We start from the raw sequence: 16,556 nt of genomic DNA, 5'->3' as shown, positions 1-16,556 counted from the left end.
ATATGGCAATGGGAAGCAAATGACATGAAAAGCACTTATCCAACACGTCGCTATAGGAACTGCTTGGCAAAGTCGCAGAGAAGTAAGAAAATGAATTAATAAATACATTTCGTGTCACGGCACTTGAATAGACTGGCGGTGCAGCAACTGCAGCATTCAGTGCCTGCTTTAAAAAAAAAAGTTTAAAAATTCTTCTAGGATAAGCTAAAAAAGCACCCTTTAGTCATAATAGCTCCAGAGTGGAAAAGCTGTGGTGCCCCTTATGCCACTGGAAAGCCTTGGGGAGGGCAGAAAGCCTAGCTGGCAACTTTCAGCTGAAATATTCAGTTTGTCTATGACAAGAGACAATGTGCAGAAATGTATAAACCAGAGATGTGCAACTAATGTTATGGATGATAAATTCCAATCCCGCCCCCCGTAACACACACACCTATCACCTAGTTACCTTATCAGCAATCCACGGGATAATCTCTTTCCTGTCTATTTCATCTGCACACCCTGTAATTGCCCATCTCTTTCTCTCGGGCTACGTTTTCATCTCTCTCTTTCTCTCTTGCCCATCTGTCTGTCTCCCCCACCCCTCCCCCATGCCCACCCACATTTTCTCTCCTATATCTTAATCTCATAGAATAGAATAGTAGGGTTGGAAGGGGCCTACAAGGCCATCTCATTCTCTTTCCCCTCTCCCTTCTCATTTAACTCTTTCTCTCTCAGTCATCTCTGTCTCTCTTGCCTCCCTTTCGCCCACTACTTTCTCTCCCTGCACCTTCTTGCTTGTCTCCTTCTCTCTCACTTGTTTGTCTGTCACCCTCTCAACCATCTTATCTCCCTTGTCTCATTCTCTCTCCACCTTCCCCCCGCCCCCATCACATACACCGTTTGTGGAGAGGTTTTTTCATCTCCCCAAGTTTAATGTTGTTTGTTGATTTCCTTGTGGACATTTTTAAATCTACTTTTCCACTCGAAGATAAAGTGCTAATTGCAGCTAATATAACATTAATAACAGTAAAAACACAATGAACAACTGAATGCAGTAACAAAATTAAACCACTACACTCACTGTATGATTGTTTTGTTCTGGATCATATTTTGTGGGAATGTTAGATAACGTTGATGCTTGGGTTATAATATGGATTATATATCCATCCATCCACACACACAAACATACACACAGGGGGGCAAGGGGACACGACACTGTCAGAGGGAAAAGAAAATCACACAGAGGGTCAGATCAAAGGCCTGTTGAAATAAAAATGTCTTTAGGTGACAGTGGTAAGCCAAAAAGGAGGCGGTTACACAAAACTCCTGGAGGATGGAGTTCCATATCTAGGAGGCTTTCCCCTTGTTCCCACAAACCATAGTACTGATGATGATGAGATATGCAAAAAGCCCTCTCTTGATTCTCTTAGTGGATGGGTGAGATTGTACTGGAGGAGACAATCCATTAAGTATCCTGACACCAGGCTGTTTTCGGCTTTCAGAATCATGACCAGCACTTTGAATTGTGTCCAGAAATGAACCAGCAGTCAGTGCAGTTGGTATAAAAACAGGTGTCACATGCTCCAGGCAGTTGGCTCTGGTCAAAGGTCATGCTACTACATTTACAGTATGATATAAGACAATGAAAACCTGCAGAGATGGGACAAGACATTGTGGTGCCCGAGGCAGGGGGGGGGGAATCAAAATTGGCATCCCTCATTTCATGGTAAAAATACGCTAAACGAAGTAATTGGCAATTTGCTGTAGTTTAATGGTATCCCAAAATCTGAGGTATGAATGAAGATCTACTATAATGTGTGTGTGTACACGCACACACACAGATGCATATAAACATATACACACATGTTATTATTAAAGTATTTCTTTACTTACTATGGTTTTGTTTCAAGCAAAATATGGAAGAGCATGGTGGTACATTAGTGGGGACAACAGAGGTTGGTGGAATGAGCTATTAGCTCTAGCAAGAAGCCTATAAAGCTTGCTGTCTCCAGCCCTGAGAAAGGAACAGTGATAAGGACAAAGTGCTCAAGAACAGGGTGAAACGAAGGGATAAAGCGATTGCACCCTGTGAAGGTTTGAGGCCTATAAAAACAAAGGGAAAAAAGGTCAGGCTTAGAGGTCTGGGTTTTTCTGTTGGGAGGGAGTATCTCTGAGAGTAGTTGTTTCATTTCCCCATTTAAGTTTCAGTTTCATTTCCCCAGTTAAGTTTCATTTCTTCAGGTTTGAAACAGTATTTTCGGTTTTAAGGGAGAAGGGTATAAAAGAGAGAGTCAGGAAGAGCAGAGTCAGGAAGAGCAGAGTCAGGAAGAGCAGAGCACAAGGAGGGAGCAGGAAGAAGCCACCTGAATAAGTTTAAGTGCAGCTAAGGTAGAGGTACTTGCACTTTTTGCAACTTTTATTTTCTCTTAATGCCTTTTGTATCACTCAGCTCTATTGTGTAAATACCTTTAGTTGTAATTTCCTTGCTTTAATTTACCAGTAAACTGCTGTGGTTAAACCCTGTGTCTAGAGTGTCAATCACCCCACGTCTACAGCCTAAACCCCATGTTATTGGAAAGGGGAAGGTAAAAGAAGGAAGGTGGGACTCTTAAGGAGGCAAGAGATCCTTAAGGAGATGCCCTCAGGTGGTCCAGGTCATAAGGGGAACCCTGACACAACCCCAACTGGAACAGAGCATACATAGATGTAGTACCCTACAACAGAAGGTAGAAATCTCCAGTCATTGTTTTATGCTATGTTTAGGTCAGGGAGGGGAAGGAAAAAATTAATGCTCCTCACAACATATCAGTTTCCCCATATCCCCAGATTCTCCACACTGAGGGTTTAATTACATGTCCATCTGGGCGCACAGGAAACACCTTCCTTGTGCAAAATTCAACCTAGATGTATGAGCCCATTGCCACCCACTGAATTCGGCTTTCGTCATGTCACTACAGATATTTTCAAGTGCATTCATATCTTCGCCATGTCAAATGAGGCTTCCCGGAATGTGTGTTCTCAGCACTTTACACATATGAAGGATTGTCACCACCTACATGAAAGGAGCATGGGAGTACCTTGTAGATGAAATTCTGCCATGTGTGAAGCCACCTTAGTTCTCAGAATGTATCAATTGGCATGACTGTTGTTTTAATGGCAGTTGACACAATTATTTATTTTATATCAAAACAGCACCTACCTTCTGTCCTTTAGGACCAGATTCTCCTTTTAACCCTGGTGAGCCATGAGTTCCTGGCTTACCCTAAAAGGGAAGGCATATTAATGTTCTTCCAATAGTTAAAGGCTACATTATCTAAGTTATGAATAGCAGAAGGAAGCTAGTTCCTAATAAGTAAGCAGAGATGGGGAACCTCTGGCCCCTGCGAGGCCTCCCAGTTCAGGGTATTGAGGTCCATCCCTAGAGCCCTGACCACCAAAGCAAAGCACTCTGATCTGGTGATGGAGAAGATACAGGATGCCTTCCACTATGGCTAGATAGCTGCTTTCTCTATGCATGGAAAAAGGGGCCACAATTTCCCCATGTACAGAGAAAAGAGAATGATGTGACCATTTCTCCATGCACAGAGAGGCACACAAATCATGGTCATGGTCAGATCACTCTCTTTTCCAGGAAAAGAGAGCAATCTAGCTGTGGACGAAAAGACCTAGTCTCTTCCTCTACCAGATCACTCTCTTTTCTCTGTGCATTGTTTGACTGGGGTGTGTGCTTGTGTATGAATGAATGAATGAATGAATGGGGTGTATGAACGTTGTGTGTGCATGTATGAAATGCGGTTGTGGCATGTAAGAGAGAGTGGGAGTAATGGCATGCAACCCCAAATATGTTTCTGCGGTGCCAATGCGGCCCTCAAGGCAGCAACAACAAAAGGTTCCCCACCCCTGCTATAAAAGATACACCTTGGGATACAATGGGAGTGCTGGCAAATACTAGACAATGAGTTGAGCAGAAAACTTGGCTTTTAGGAGGGATGATGACAACGCCCAGAAGGTCAATTACATTTTCTGTGCATCTTAGCATGTTGGGACATCAAGACTCATAATGTCAAAAAGTGGGTTAAGCTGAGACTTTAAACAATGCTTATTCAGAAGACCACCTGTTCTATAGACTCAATCCACTGATAGTAATCATGCCTTATATTGGCTTACGCACATACAAATGACAGTGTTAACAGGCCCATATTCCAGGGTCTTGCTCTGATCCAAACACACACACACACGTACACATACACACTATGTTGAGCACTTTGACAGTATTATACATAAGAAGGATACTTACTGGTGATCCATCTTTGCCAGGAGTGCCCTGAAACAAAAAACAAAGTTTACAAAGTCAAGTAGCCCATATGAAGAGTGGAATAAAAACAATCAACACTAGGCAGCATGCTACGCTGTGACAGAAGTATTTTAAAAACTAGGTATGTTGGATCACAACAGTGTTATGCATAGTTTTATATTTTAATTTGGGGGGATAGTCTTTGTGTTGAGGCTGAAAATATAAGTTTGGGCTGATAAAATAAATGGTTTGGTAGCAGATGAGGTGGTGTGTTTCTGCCTCCACCTGAGGGTCTCTCTCTGCCTGAGACAAATCCTCAAGGTTCCTATGGCTGTGCTGACATATCTGCACGAGATGGAGGGGCTCTGGGTTCCCAGGAACTCTGAAGCAGAAGCAATAACAGAGATTGCCTTTAAACATTCTACAGACAGCCACCTGAGTTAAAACAAGAATTACTTCCTCACAAAGGTCATGCTGGCCCACCAATCCCTTCCCCAGAAGAAATTAGCAACCTATTCCAAATAGCAGCTTTAGGTTGTATTGAACCCTGACCATCCACCCGCAGAACAGAAACAGTTAGCAGAACGATTTTCGCTTTCACCCTGCGACTCCCCCATACACTCTCCAAATCTGCTCTGGAGGTTTGGGGAACACCTCCCCCAAGCAGTTTTGGAAGGCATGCTGAGGGCTGTAGGAGGGAGGAAAGCAAATGGAAGTCCACTTGCATGAGATTCAATTTAAGACTTAGTTACTGACACACAGCAGGGTGCATTTTGTAGCTATTTTCCCCTACTGCTTACACATGCCAGGAATGCAGGTCTAAAGTGTTGCTTTGATGATATATTTGCTAAACATGCTCAAGAGAAGCCTGGTGTGTGCTGTGTGAGAGAAGGCAATCTGTGTTATTTTAAAGCAGGTTGAAGGGTTTCAACAGAGGAAACTGTTGCATGGAAAACTCTAGGAAAATCTCCTGTTGGCAGACCTCTAGATCCCAGTTTATTTGCCTATATGAAAAGCCAAAAAAAGGATACAGTTTAAGCTCTGAAGAAGTCAACTGATTTAACTTACACAAGATAACAAATCTCCTAGTGGGGATCTTCACGACAATGGAATGAGAAGCTTGTTAGAGTATTACCTGGATTTTCATGGAATCAGCTTTGGTCCGTCAGGGACACACAAAGCAAGATAAGCCAAGTGTATTGTACCTTTAAAATCTGGTTTTCAGGGCCCACACAGAGCTTGAAAGGAACATACTTCCGGGGGTGGGGGGAGTAGAACTGAACATTATCAAACTGGTAGGGGCTGCTCAATCAATGAGAGAGGCTTGTTTCCCGCCCCTGTCCAAACTACCCCTTGCTACTACATTATTATGAATGCAGAGCAACTAATTTTCCCCATGTGTACAGATTTCCCTGAAGAAGCTAAAACCCCAGTTCTCCAGTGCAGCATCTGAAGGCTCCCCCTGAGAGCTCCCCCCCCCCGCAATTTCACCACATTCCAGCAATCTGCCATGGAGTTATTGCTCCCACCCCATTTTTCCCCAGGTGCGCACTTTTGCCTATTGCTTTCAACCCTCCTTTCTCCTTCTCCCTGCTTGCAATGAGAAGCTCCCATAAATCCAAAAGATCGTTACTGCGATAAAGCGGACAAAGGACTTTACATAACAACAGAGAACCGATTTTACATCAGAGAAACTACAGAACATCAAAGAAGCACAACATCGCAATAGCGATTTCAGAGAATAGTGCAGAAGTGAAGGAGCACTTTAGGGAGAGTTACTAAAGTTAGCCCTTAACCTTTTCACTGCAGGGAAGCGAGATTTATTTCTTACTTCTGAGTAAACATGCAGAGAAGGGAGGGATATGTTAAAGATTAAAAGCAGGCTAGCTAAGGTGAATGAGTATCCTCGCTACTGCAGTAATGTGCGGGGGTTGCTGCTGTGTTCCTGGGGATTTTCTCAATGGGAAAAACTACTTCCATTGGGGAAACAAGAGGGCATCCCACCCCCTTGATTATGTCACTGCCAGGTCACAGAGGCATGCCCAGGATTTAATGTGGGGCGGGGGGAGGACATGGCACACTGTGATAAAACTGCCAGGGAGCCGCTTTCCATAAAAAAAAGTCGGAGTAAAAGGAGGTTCAGAAAATGCGGCTTTTCAAGAGGGAAGCAGCTGGTTGGCAGCGGATTGGTGATGACATCATCTGTCGCGAAGGAATTCAGACTGCTCTAACTTCGCACTATATCGCTCATGAAGACAGCCCCCTAGTTTCATTAAATAACCTCTCTGCTTTGGCCATCTACCATCTTCTCCCACCACAGTAAACCATTGATGCTTGCTGTTACATCCAATAATTTCTTATTGTGCCATCCAATATTTATATCTACTTTGTGATCCCAATTTACAATGCTATCAAAATATTTGCTCTTAGAGTCTGTCTGTCTTTTCTTTTTTCTTTTCTTTTCTTTTCTTTTCTTTTCTACTTCTGACCAGGTCTTTTTTTTTTTTTTTTTTTGAGCGGCAATCCTTTTCTCCCTTCCAATGCATCAGTATTTCATCAGTATCTGCTGTATTGCTTGGCTGTTGCCTCACTGTAGAACATGTCCAAACAGCTTAAGTGTCTTGTTTGTGTTTCTTCTGCTGGTGATCTGAGACTTTTCACCATCTTGTATATTTGGCTCAATAACAGCATCCATGTCTCTAATATTTCCACTGGTTTTCATCTTGCTAATGATAATCAAAGCCCTGTTCAGATGATGCTTCACCTAACCTAGCATGAGAAGGAGCCATCTTGTGCATATCCTCATCCCTTTGCTGCACACTGAGCATAACGTGCAAACCGGAAGGTACTACATTTATCTGTATGTGAGATCTCCTTGAGCCTATGATACTCTTCCTGGTTTAAAAGGAGGGATGGACAATAGGATCTGGAGATTTTGTCTACAAATAAACACAGGCTATGCATATCTAGCACACAAACTTCCTTTCAGTGACATTTATCTTTTCACAGTCACTGTTACTGAAATACTTGATGCATACAGCAATTTGGGATGAACTGCATTCATATATAATACCCCTGCAAATGATGGCAGACCACAATCACAAAACTTATTAAATTAACTGAATGGTTTGACAATTCCGTGTTCTACATCTCTCTCCTTTTTTTCTAGTAACTGTTATTGCTGCTTGGTCAGAACAGAATTGGGACATGTCTTCCAACAGCTCTCCACCATTGACTGACTGAAAGGGTGGGAGCAACAGACCTTGGAGGTTTGCAGCGGGGAGGCCAATGGGACTGAGGCACAAGAAGACAGGGAACGGCCAGGTGAGTCATCCTACCACAGGAAACAATATTCTGGCAGGAGATTTTTTTTAAGAAACAAGCTAGCACATTTTGTAATACAACCATGAACTTGGAAGAGATTCCTCCAGAGCTGATGTACTTTTCATTAATGCTAAAAATGCATCTGCTCTGCAAGTTATTTTTTCACCAGCGCTATTGCCTCTGCTTATACTGAATGGTGTCTGCAACACATTCTGAGATACTAATTTATTATCTGTTGTCATGGTAACAACATTTGTGGGTTCTCTGAAATGGCCCTTTGACATTTCGTTCTGATTCGACCCTTTTCTGAGAGCAAACGAGATTTAGGGCTCCTTCACGGATGTTTGCAGGCTCTTTACATGATGCCGTGACCCTCCAGGGCGTCTCCTGCACTAAATGCCCTTTGTTCCATTTTTAAATAGATCGCAGATAATGAACTATCAAATTGCCCCATTGTGTTCCACTTGAGTTTCCTCCGTGAAAAGAGTTAAAGCGGGAAGAAGAGGAGCGAGATCAGTGAAAGATAATGGAAGACTCAGATAGGGGGAGAAGGAAGGGGAAAGGGGAGGGGGAAAAGGAAGTGGGTGAAAAAGGGAGTTGTTGTGATCCTGCATTTAAAATGGAAGCAGAAAGCCCCGTTTTAAATGCAGGATTTTAGGCTGGTGTAGAGATGCCCATAAAGTTGGCGGGGCCTGTTGCTTGATCCCGATAAAGCAACGGGGGCGGAGATATGCAGTACAGTATTGGCAGATAGAGAAAGAGCTGGTCCAGATCTACACAGGGCTTTTACACAGGTCCTACTGCACCCTGAAGCTGATAGTGTCAGATGACACATGCCCTTCTCTGTAGCCAATGCGCTGTTTCTACCACTAAAGTGTGGTGTTTCTGAGACTGCATTTCTGATGGATTATCCCATCGTGGTGCTTTCACAGTGGTTTTGGGGTCTGTGTGAGCTGAACTGCCCTCGCTGCGGGCTGGAGGAGTAGCACTGATTGGCGGAAGGGAAAGTGGCAGGGGGTGGGTGGGCACAGGAGAGCAGAGTCATGCGTACCCGGAATTAACTTCAAATTGCCCTTTGCTGAGTACAGGAGCAGAGGGGTTGGGAGAATTCCTCTGCCTGTTGTTATAAATATTCATTGAGGGAGGGGGAGTAATGGAGAGCAAGCCTCAAGCCTGCCCTTTTAAACTACACATCCCTATTTAGAAGTTACTCGTCCGCTTTTGCAGTTCACTGCCCGCAGGGGGCGGGGAAAGAGTGGCAGGGAGCAAGCCTCAAACAGCAGGAGATGGAAGAAATGGAAGGCAGCTAACCTTCGGCTTCTCCCTATCAGGGGTTTGGAAATACATATCTCCTATCTGCACATCTTCGAATATGAATGAAGCCGGTTCTCTCCTTTCTCCCTTTTAATTTCTTTGCCTCAACAAAAACGAGCTGGCATGGATAACCATATCCACCCAGAAGTAAATCACATTTTTTTCAATGAGACTTACTCCCGATAAAGTCAGCAGGTTGCTTTTGGGTTCCCTTTGTAAATTTTTTTTTAAAAAATCTCCACGCACCATCATCACTTCACCCTCATTCCTGCAATGCCCTTCCCCTCCCTGCTTCCCCATTCTCAGGTACACAGAGCTTTATTGATTTTAAGAGCTGATGGCCCCCAAATGACCCCAATCCCTCCAGGACCATTCTTATTATTATTAGCACTGCTGATGCTCAGTCATTAACAATATCGCTTTTCTGGAGGAGTGTTGTTGAGCACTTAGGGGCGCTGCCACCACCAGTGGGACAGAGATAGGTGGGAGGGAGGATGTTTGCATGTCTACTCAGAAGGAACTCCACCATTGCCTGCAAGTGAGGTGAGGAAACCTCTTGATTCAAAACTGCATGAGGCTGGGGGGTGGGGGGAACCAGAGGGCTAAAAAAAAGAGATGCGCAGGTACGCAGAGCTTTATTGATTTTGAGCTGATGGTTCGAATGTGGGCATATACAGGATCATCTCCACCCACCCCCTCATTCTCATCCATTTCACTTGATTGAGAACAGAAAGGAGAACAGGAGTAGAAAGTTATTCAGTGTTTTCTATTGACTTAAAAAAGCACAGGAGTGCAGAGAGTGGTGAGGGGGAGCCTGTTGGTCTGCACATCCACAGCAATTTAATTCAGGTACTTTCATGCACCCCAACTACCCCTGAAAGAGAGCAGGTGAGGGGAGGTGTTCGCTAAATGTGCCTACTCCAAGTAAGTCATGCACGTCCATTGCACTTGACTGAGCAGGGAAAAGAGAACAGGGGTAGAAAGCAAGCCTCCACTCATTTGCTGGTCCGCACCTACCTAATTCATGAGGCCATTCTACTTGCCCACCCAAGCCCAAACTAATGCAGCTTCAGGTACCATATGCCTAGGGCAAGCTGTTCTACATCCCTTTGCTGGCTACCGTGTGCTCCCGGAGAAGCAAACCCGAACTGATGAAACTCCGGATTAAACCTGAAGCGTCTCCATGTGGATGGGGCCCTGGACTCTCCTCCAGCACCCACGCTTCTCTCCTCAAAACCTCTTCTTCCCTCAAAACCTCTTATTCTAGCCATTTCTGTCCCAGTGGGGCTGCTGGTGGAAGGAAGACATCTTTTCAAAAGTGCTTTCAAGGGGAGGGTTCGGTTCATTCTTTTGCTTGGGCTGCAGTTTAACAGTGTGATCCTTTTCATATCTGCTCAGAAGTAAGCTCCTTATCCACTACATCACTAGAACAATCCTATTGCTTCCTTGAGTTTACTCCTCAGCACCCACCTTTCCTATGATGGAAGAATCCAGACTTGGGCCACAGCTGATAAACAGAACTCAAAACGCCTTAGTGCAGTAGGGAAACTCAGGCCCAGGGACTAAAGCCAGCCTTCCTAAGGCCCCAGTCTGTCCCTTCGGGGTTCCCCAGATGGCCACATCCCTTCCATTGGCCACACCTCCTTTCTCCCAATCACCAATCATTTGGTGGTTTCCTGGCTTTTGCACAGTTTTTCTTCCCCATTCTAAACGGTTGAAATGCTTCTCTTAAGGCGTAGTCACAGATAGCAAGAGCTTTAAGCTACAATAAGCTAGTATTTTTGTATCTTTGGCCCCACACCTTTTGCCTTCAGCCTGCCCCCTTTGCCTTTGGCTCCACCCATCACTGGAATGCAGCCCCCTGTTCTCTCCATTGCGGTGCATGAGCCTTCGTCCATTGTTACCCCCAACTTTACATCTCCCTCCCCCATAGGATTCAGTTTAAAGCCCTCCTGATGAAGTTCTTCATGCTGTGGCCAAACATATTCTTCCCAGCCTTTGTGAAGTGCAACCTGTCCCTTGCCAACAGCCCATCTTCCAGGAAGTATAGCCCATGGTCCCAGAATCCAAATCTTTTTATACACACACACAGACACACACACTAATTCTAGAGATTTTCGGCACTTGTGAACACATTCTTATTGATTCAGTACTCTTCTTAGCACCATTTCACTTCTTGTTTGCCCTCAGCCCTATTTGTTCTCACTGCCATTTAATGCCATTGGTTGTGGCAACTCACATTATTTTCTCAGCAACATTACAATCATTATGTCTGATTTGGTGACATCTCAGAGATGCCACATGGGTTGCCACAGCCAATAGGATTCAACAGCATTGTGGAAAAATGAAAGTGAGAGCAAAGATGGAAAAAGAAAAAAAGTGCTAAGTAGCAGCCCCAAGGTGAAGAAAAAGGTGTCAAATAATATTAAAACAATGCAAATGTACAGCAAGGTAGTTTTTCAATAACTTGGCTGTGTCTAATTATGCTACTCCAGAAGCAGATATCAAAATCAGAGAGTATTCATTGGTGAGCTTGCAACACTCACAGCTTTTCCGTCCAGTCCAGGCTTCCCAGGTAGTCCAGGTGGTCCTACAGTTCCAGGTTGTGCTTTTTCCATCCCAGCTTTTCCTGGTGGTCCTACTGGTCCTTCCTCTCCCTTCTGACCTTTTTCACCTTTTTGGCCCTTAAGGTAGAAAATATACAATTAGGGCAGTCATCCTAAATTTACCTATTTGGAACTAAACCCCATTAGAATCAAAGGGAGTTGTACTTCTGAATAAACATGGTGAGAATTGGGCAGTGCATACCTTCTGCATTGTTCACATTTTTAAGCACAACTAAAATTAGAGATACCATCTTAAAAGTGATGTAAGGGAGAGAAGAAATCGATATTCTTTCTCCCTAAGTGCACAGCCTAATTCATGCCAATCTCTGCATATTCAGTCATGTACCTACACAACTGTGTGAGATAATCTGTTAGTGTGAGCCAGCCCTAATATGCCACGTTCTATGGAAAAGACAACGATCCCCTGTTCTGTTCCCTCTTGGTATAGATTCTGAGCATAATTCTGGCACTTTCAGAAAAATCCTACGCTTGTCTACTCAAAAGTAAGAGCCACTGAGTTCAATGTCGCTTATGCCCAGGGACGTGGGTACAGAATTTCAGCCTTACTCATACATCAATCCATATGCTTACTCTTTCTCTGCTTGCACCTTGTAGAACATGAGGCTCAGGTTCTGTTTTTAATATTTCCTGAGATATAGTGGTAGATTCACTTTCCTGTTGACTGAGTTCTGTAGTGGTTACACCTAAAGAAGGCAGAAATTGAAAACGATATAAAAATATGTAAGGCTACATAATAAAATCACATATGTCATGAAGCAAGACAACACACAAAGGAGACAGGTAATAAAATGTTAATTTGGTTCATAAGAACAAATAATACAGAAAAAGAAGACAGTAAGCGGAAATACTAAAAGAGGAAGCCAAATAACCTTAAACTGAAAACAACTGTTAAAAAGACAAAAGGCAATGTTTAATTAAAATAATTATAAAAAGAAGAGAATGGAGATTACAGTAACACAGAATAAGTTAAAGAGATTAATATAGTAATGAGATTTCATGGAGCTGGTGTTTTACATCCTTAAATGTTTTCACCGCTTCTTTCTGTTTCGTTGAAGAGCTTGGGGGACCAAGGAGGGGTACCTGGACTTCAGCATTACCCTCAATCCCATTACAAGTAGTGACCAAGAGGTAGCTAAATTGCTCAACGATGGTGTTGCTTAATAGTTACTAGACTACAAATCGGGAAGTTTCTCTTAGCCTTATCACACACACACCCTCTGCAATATGGGGTTATTTATTGACCTATTTTATTTATTTATTTATTTATTGCATTTATACCCCGCCTTTCTCCCTCTCGCAAGGAACTCAAGGCGGCTTACATTATCCTCCTCCTCACCGTTGTATCCTCACAACAACAACCCTGTGAGGTAGGTTGGGCTGAGAGTCTGTGACTGGCCCAAAGTCACCCAGTGAGCTTCCATGGCCAAGTGGGGACTAGAACCCGGATCTCCCGGCTCCCAGTCCGTCACTCTCACCACTACACTACACTGGCTCTACACTTGTAATTATAAAATAGGACTGCTGCTATTAAGGACTACTGAAATAATGTATATGCTTTGAACACTCTAAAAGCTGTACTTCACACACTGCATTGTTAAACTATGAAATTCTCTACTGCAAGATGTACAGATGGCCACCAACTTGGCCAGCTTTAGAAGGGGATTAGACAAATTCATGGCGGAATAGGCTAGTCATGATACTAGTCATGATGGCTATATATTACCTCCATCATGGGTAGCAGTATGGAATTTTCTACATGAGACTTTTATTATGCACTCATCATTCCTCACTGATGGTTGTTTATGGGTGCTTTAGATAATGTCATGACCTTCCAGTTTTGCTTCTGTTTTTAAGAGCACTTTCACAGGTTTTTTAGAGCAAGGACAATGCAGTACTATTTGTGAAAGCAAAACAAAACCTATTTCCCGACTTGTATAACTGCATTATTCTGCTATACCACAGTGCCACCCAGAGCTTATGTAGCAGAAAAGCAGGAAAGGAAAAGCTCCTTGTGTAGAGCTCGGATCTCAATTCTGCAACAAAACCAAAAGTAGATACAGCAGCTTATAACAACCTTATGTAGAAAAGCTCTATGCCTCTGTATACTAGTTGCTGGGGACACAAATGGGAAGGTAGTATTGCACTCATGTCCTGCTTGTGGACTTCTCATGGGCATCTGGTTGGCCACTGTGCGAGCAGAATGCCAGACTAGATAGGCCTTAGGTCCGATCCAGCATGGCTCTTGTTATGCCGTAATGCAAGTATGAGGTATTGTCATTACATCACACTAGTGGCAATATTAGTATTAGTCTTTATATAGCACTTTAGAGTGATTAGAGCATTTCGTATACATTTTTTTCAGCCACTGTTAGTAACAGCTCTGTAAGATAGGGAGGTCAATAATTGTCCCCATATTGCAGATGGGGGGAAGTGAGGCTGTGCAAATGGCTTTCTTGAGGCTGCAGAGTGAGATCATGGCAGGTGAGATCTGAACCAGGGACTTCCTGGTTCACATCTCAGTCTCCAGGCCTCCACGCTAAACTAGCATGGCTGTATTAACAGGGCTACACATACTGGTAAGTTTTCAGTGAGTCAGGCCATGGAGACAGTCTTTTGATTTCACTGATTTTCATCGTTAGATAGAACCACTATAGTATTATCAGAAATATGATCAAATCTTCACTAAGTGTGTGCACTAATGGGTCAACTAACATATTTGCTACCAGGGCATGTTCATCGTGCCAAGAAGCACATCTTGGAGTAGAATGATTCATTCTGTTCTTATCAAAGTTGTGTTAGATACTGCCAAGCCAAGAAAAGTCTCTGCTCAGAACAACAGACAAGCAAAGAGATTAAAAAATATAGTGCCTTCTTCTTTAGGTTTTGTTGGGCCCACTGTTTCTTCCAAGAGATGTTGTCCTGAGAAATCCATTTCTTCAGAATCGGGAGATGTGGTTGGTGGTGCTCCTACTGGTCCTGCCGGTGTTTCTTCAGAGACATTCCTAAGCAATTGCTAGGCAAGAATGCAAAGCAAACGTTATCTAGATATTATCCCATGGACAAGACTTAGTTGTGAGAGGTAGAGTATAAGCCAATGTGCTTTGTTCTGTTGCAGCGCTTGACATTCAACAGCAGCATATGTTTGGATCCAAGTCTCTCCCAAATAAACCAACTGTGCCATTGGTTATTAATATGGCCTAATTCTTTGCAGTATGTTAGCTGTTGCTCCTAGCAGGCAGGCATTGATAAGCCTAGCCACTGCTACCATGAAAGGCCATCTGAAAGTAGGGATGTACGAAACCCCACTTACCTGGCTCCGCCGGGTTCCGCTGGGGGGGGAGGCGCTCCGTCCCTCCCCCTGGAATCCTGGCCAGCCAGCTCCGCTCCACGGGGATTCTGCAGAGCCGCCGGCTGGCTCCGCCAGCAGCCAGACATCCGGCCGCTGGCTAGCAGGGACGCAAATGGCGGCGGCCACAGCCGCCGCCGTTTGCATCCCTGAATTCAGCCGTGATAGGCTACGTAAAGACTTATGTAGCCTATCACGTCTGGGTTAAAAAAAAAAAATGCATACACAAATGGCGGCGGCTATGGCCGCCGCCATTTGCGTTCCTTATTTTTGGCCGTCTTAGTCTACGTAAATATTTACATAGACTAAGACGACGACAAGAAAGGGGAACGCAAATAGCATAGCGGACGCTATTTGCGGTCCCCCTTATTTTCACTGTCTTACTCTATGTAAATATTTACATAGACTAACACGGCCAAAAATAAGGAACGCAAATGGTGGCGGCTGTAGCTGCCGCCATTTGCATATGCGTTTGTGTTTTTTTTAACCCAGACGTGATAGGCTACGTAAGTCTGTACGTAGTCTATCACAAATGGGGGGGGGAACAGACAAGAAATGGCGGCAGCGGCAGCTGGTCGGAAGACCAGCCGCTGCCGCCAAAGCCACTGCTGGAGCCGCCACCGTCCGGAACATCAGCCCCAGGTAAGTCTCGTCCCAGGGGGGATCCGCGGGGGGGGGGCGGGGGGCAGGCCGTTCCACCACGGAGTTCAGGGGGCCGAATGCACTGGCATTCGGCCTCACTGAGATCCGTGGCGGAATTCTCTGACATCCCTATCTGAAAGTATTTTGGTGCCCCAGGAGAGGTACAATTTTGGCACACACATATCCCACACTGCCACTCTTAGTTCTTCAAGAGCATGAGCCAGGTTCATGGGGCCTTTAACTGCTCCAGTGCCCTCACTGAACCAGTTAGCAAGTTGATGGGCTCAGCTCGCTGCCTCACACACTAGGGAAAATATTGCGATTTAAAAGGGCACAACACTGTAGCCTGGACTGGCCGATGCAGCACTTGCCTTTCCTGCATGCCAAGCCGTGCCAAGCCTTGCCTGGCCACTATTGCTGCTGCCTGCCTGGGGGCTGTTTGGCACCCTGGATCTCTTGGCACCCTAGGCGACCGCCCACTTTGCCTCCCCCTAGAAATGGCCCTGGCTGCTACCATGCAATTGTTTAGCACCTAAACTATTTCTGTTTCAGTTAGTTGACCACTTGCCTTTATCTCTCCAATTTAATTATGCCAATCCTCCCTCTTTTCTCATCCGTACTCTTCCCATTCAGTTTTATACAAATTGCTCTTCTACAAAAGGTATGGAAGTGTTAATCTATTTCAAAGCTTAAGTGTGGCTTTGCACCTGACACTGATGTATACACCCTTCATGCAGCAAAGAAAGGGAGCCAGCCTCAAGAACAAGCATCCTGCTTGAGTAAGCTTACTGTGGCTTATATCTGTACTTTCGTGTACAAGTAGACCGTACTTACTACATGATCAGTCCACCACGTGCACAGGCGGATATATCACTTAAACAGGGCCTAACTTGTGTGTGAATAAAAGCATTAGCTCACCCTGAACATGCTGTCAACACTTATCCCATACAGGGTACAGCAGCCTCCCTCAACCTGGTGCCCTCGAGATGTGTTGGACTACAACTACAGGAATTCTGGGAGTTGTAGTCCA

General features: G+C 44.4%; 1 protein-coding gene across 1 annotated transcript in view; it reads right to left on the bottom strand.

Moving 5' to 3' along the window:
- The window catches only part of COL15A1 (collagen type XV alpha 1 chain), a 226,752-nt gene that overhangs the window by 102,142 nt on the left and 108,054 nt on the right, over positions 1-16,556 (bottom strand). Inside the window, exons 6-10 of the mRNA XM_084857603.1 lie at positions 14,407-14,551; positions 12,109-12,221; positions 11,458-11,595; positions 4,277-4,303; positions 3,179-3,241 (exon numbers count right to left, since the gene is read on the bottom strand). Coding sequence (XP_084713729.1) covers positions 3,179-3,241; positions 4,277-4,303; positions 11,458-11,595; positions 12,109-12,221; positions 14,407-14,551 — 486 coding nt within the window. The remainder of the gene's footprint in view (positions 1-3,178; positions 3,242-4,276; positions 4,304-11,457; positions 11,596-12,108; positions 12,222-14,406; positions 14,552-16,556) is intronic.

Source organism: Heloderma suspectum, chromosome 5 (genome assembly GCF_057233095.1).
Source record: "Heloderma suspectum isolate Gila_16-S chromosome 5, 16-S_ref, whole genome shotgun sequence".
In the NCBI taxonomy this organism is placed as follows: Eukaryota; Metazoa; Chordata; class Lepidosauria; order Squamata; family Helodermatidae; genus Heloderma; species Heloderma suspectum.
The sequence above is the reverse complement of the archived record's forward strand: the minus strand, read 5'-3'. Positions and strand labels throughout refer to the sequence as shown.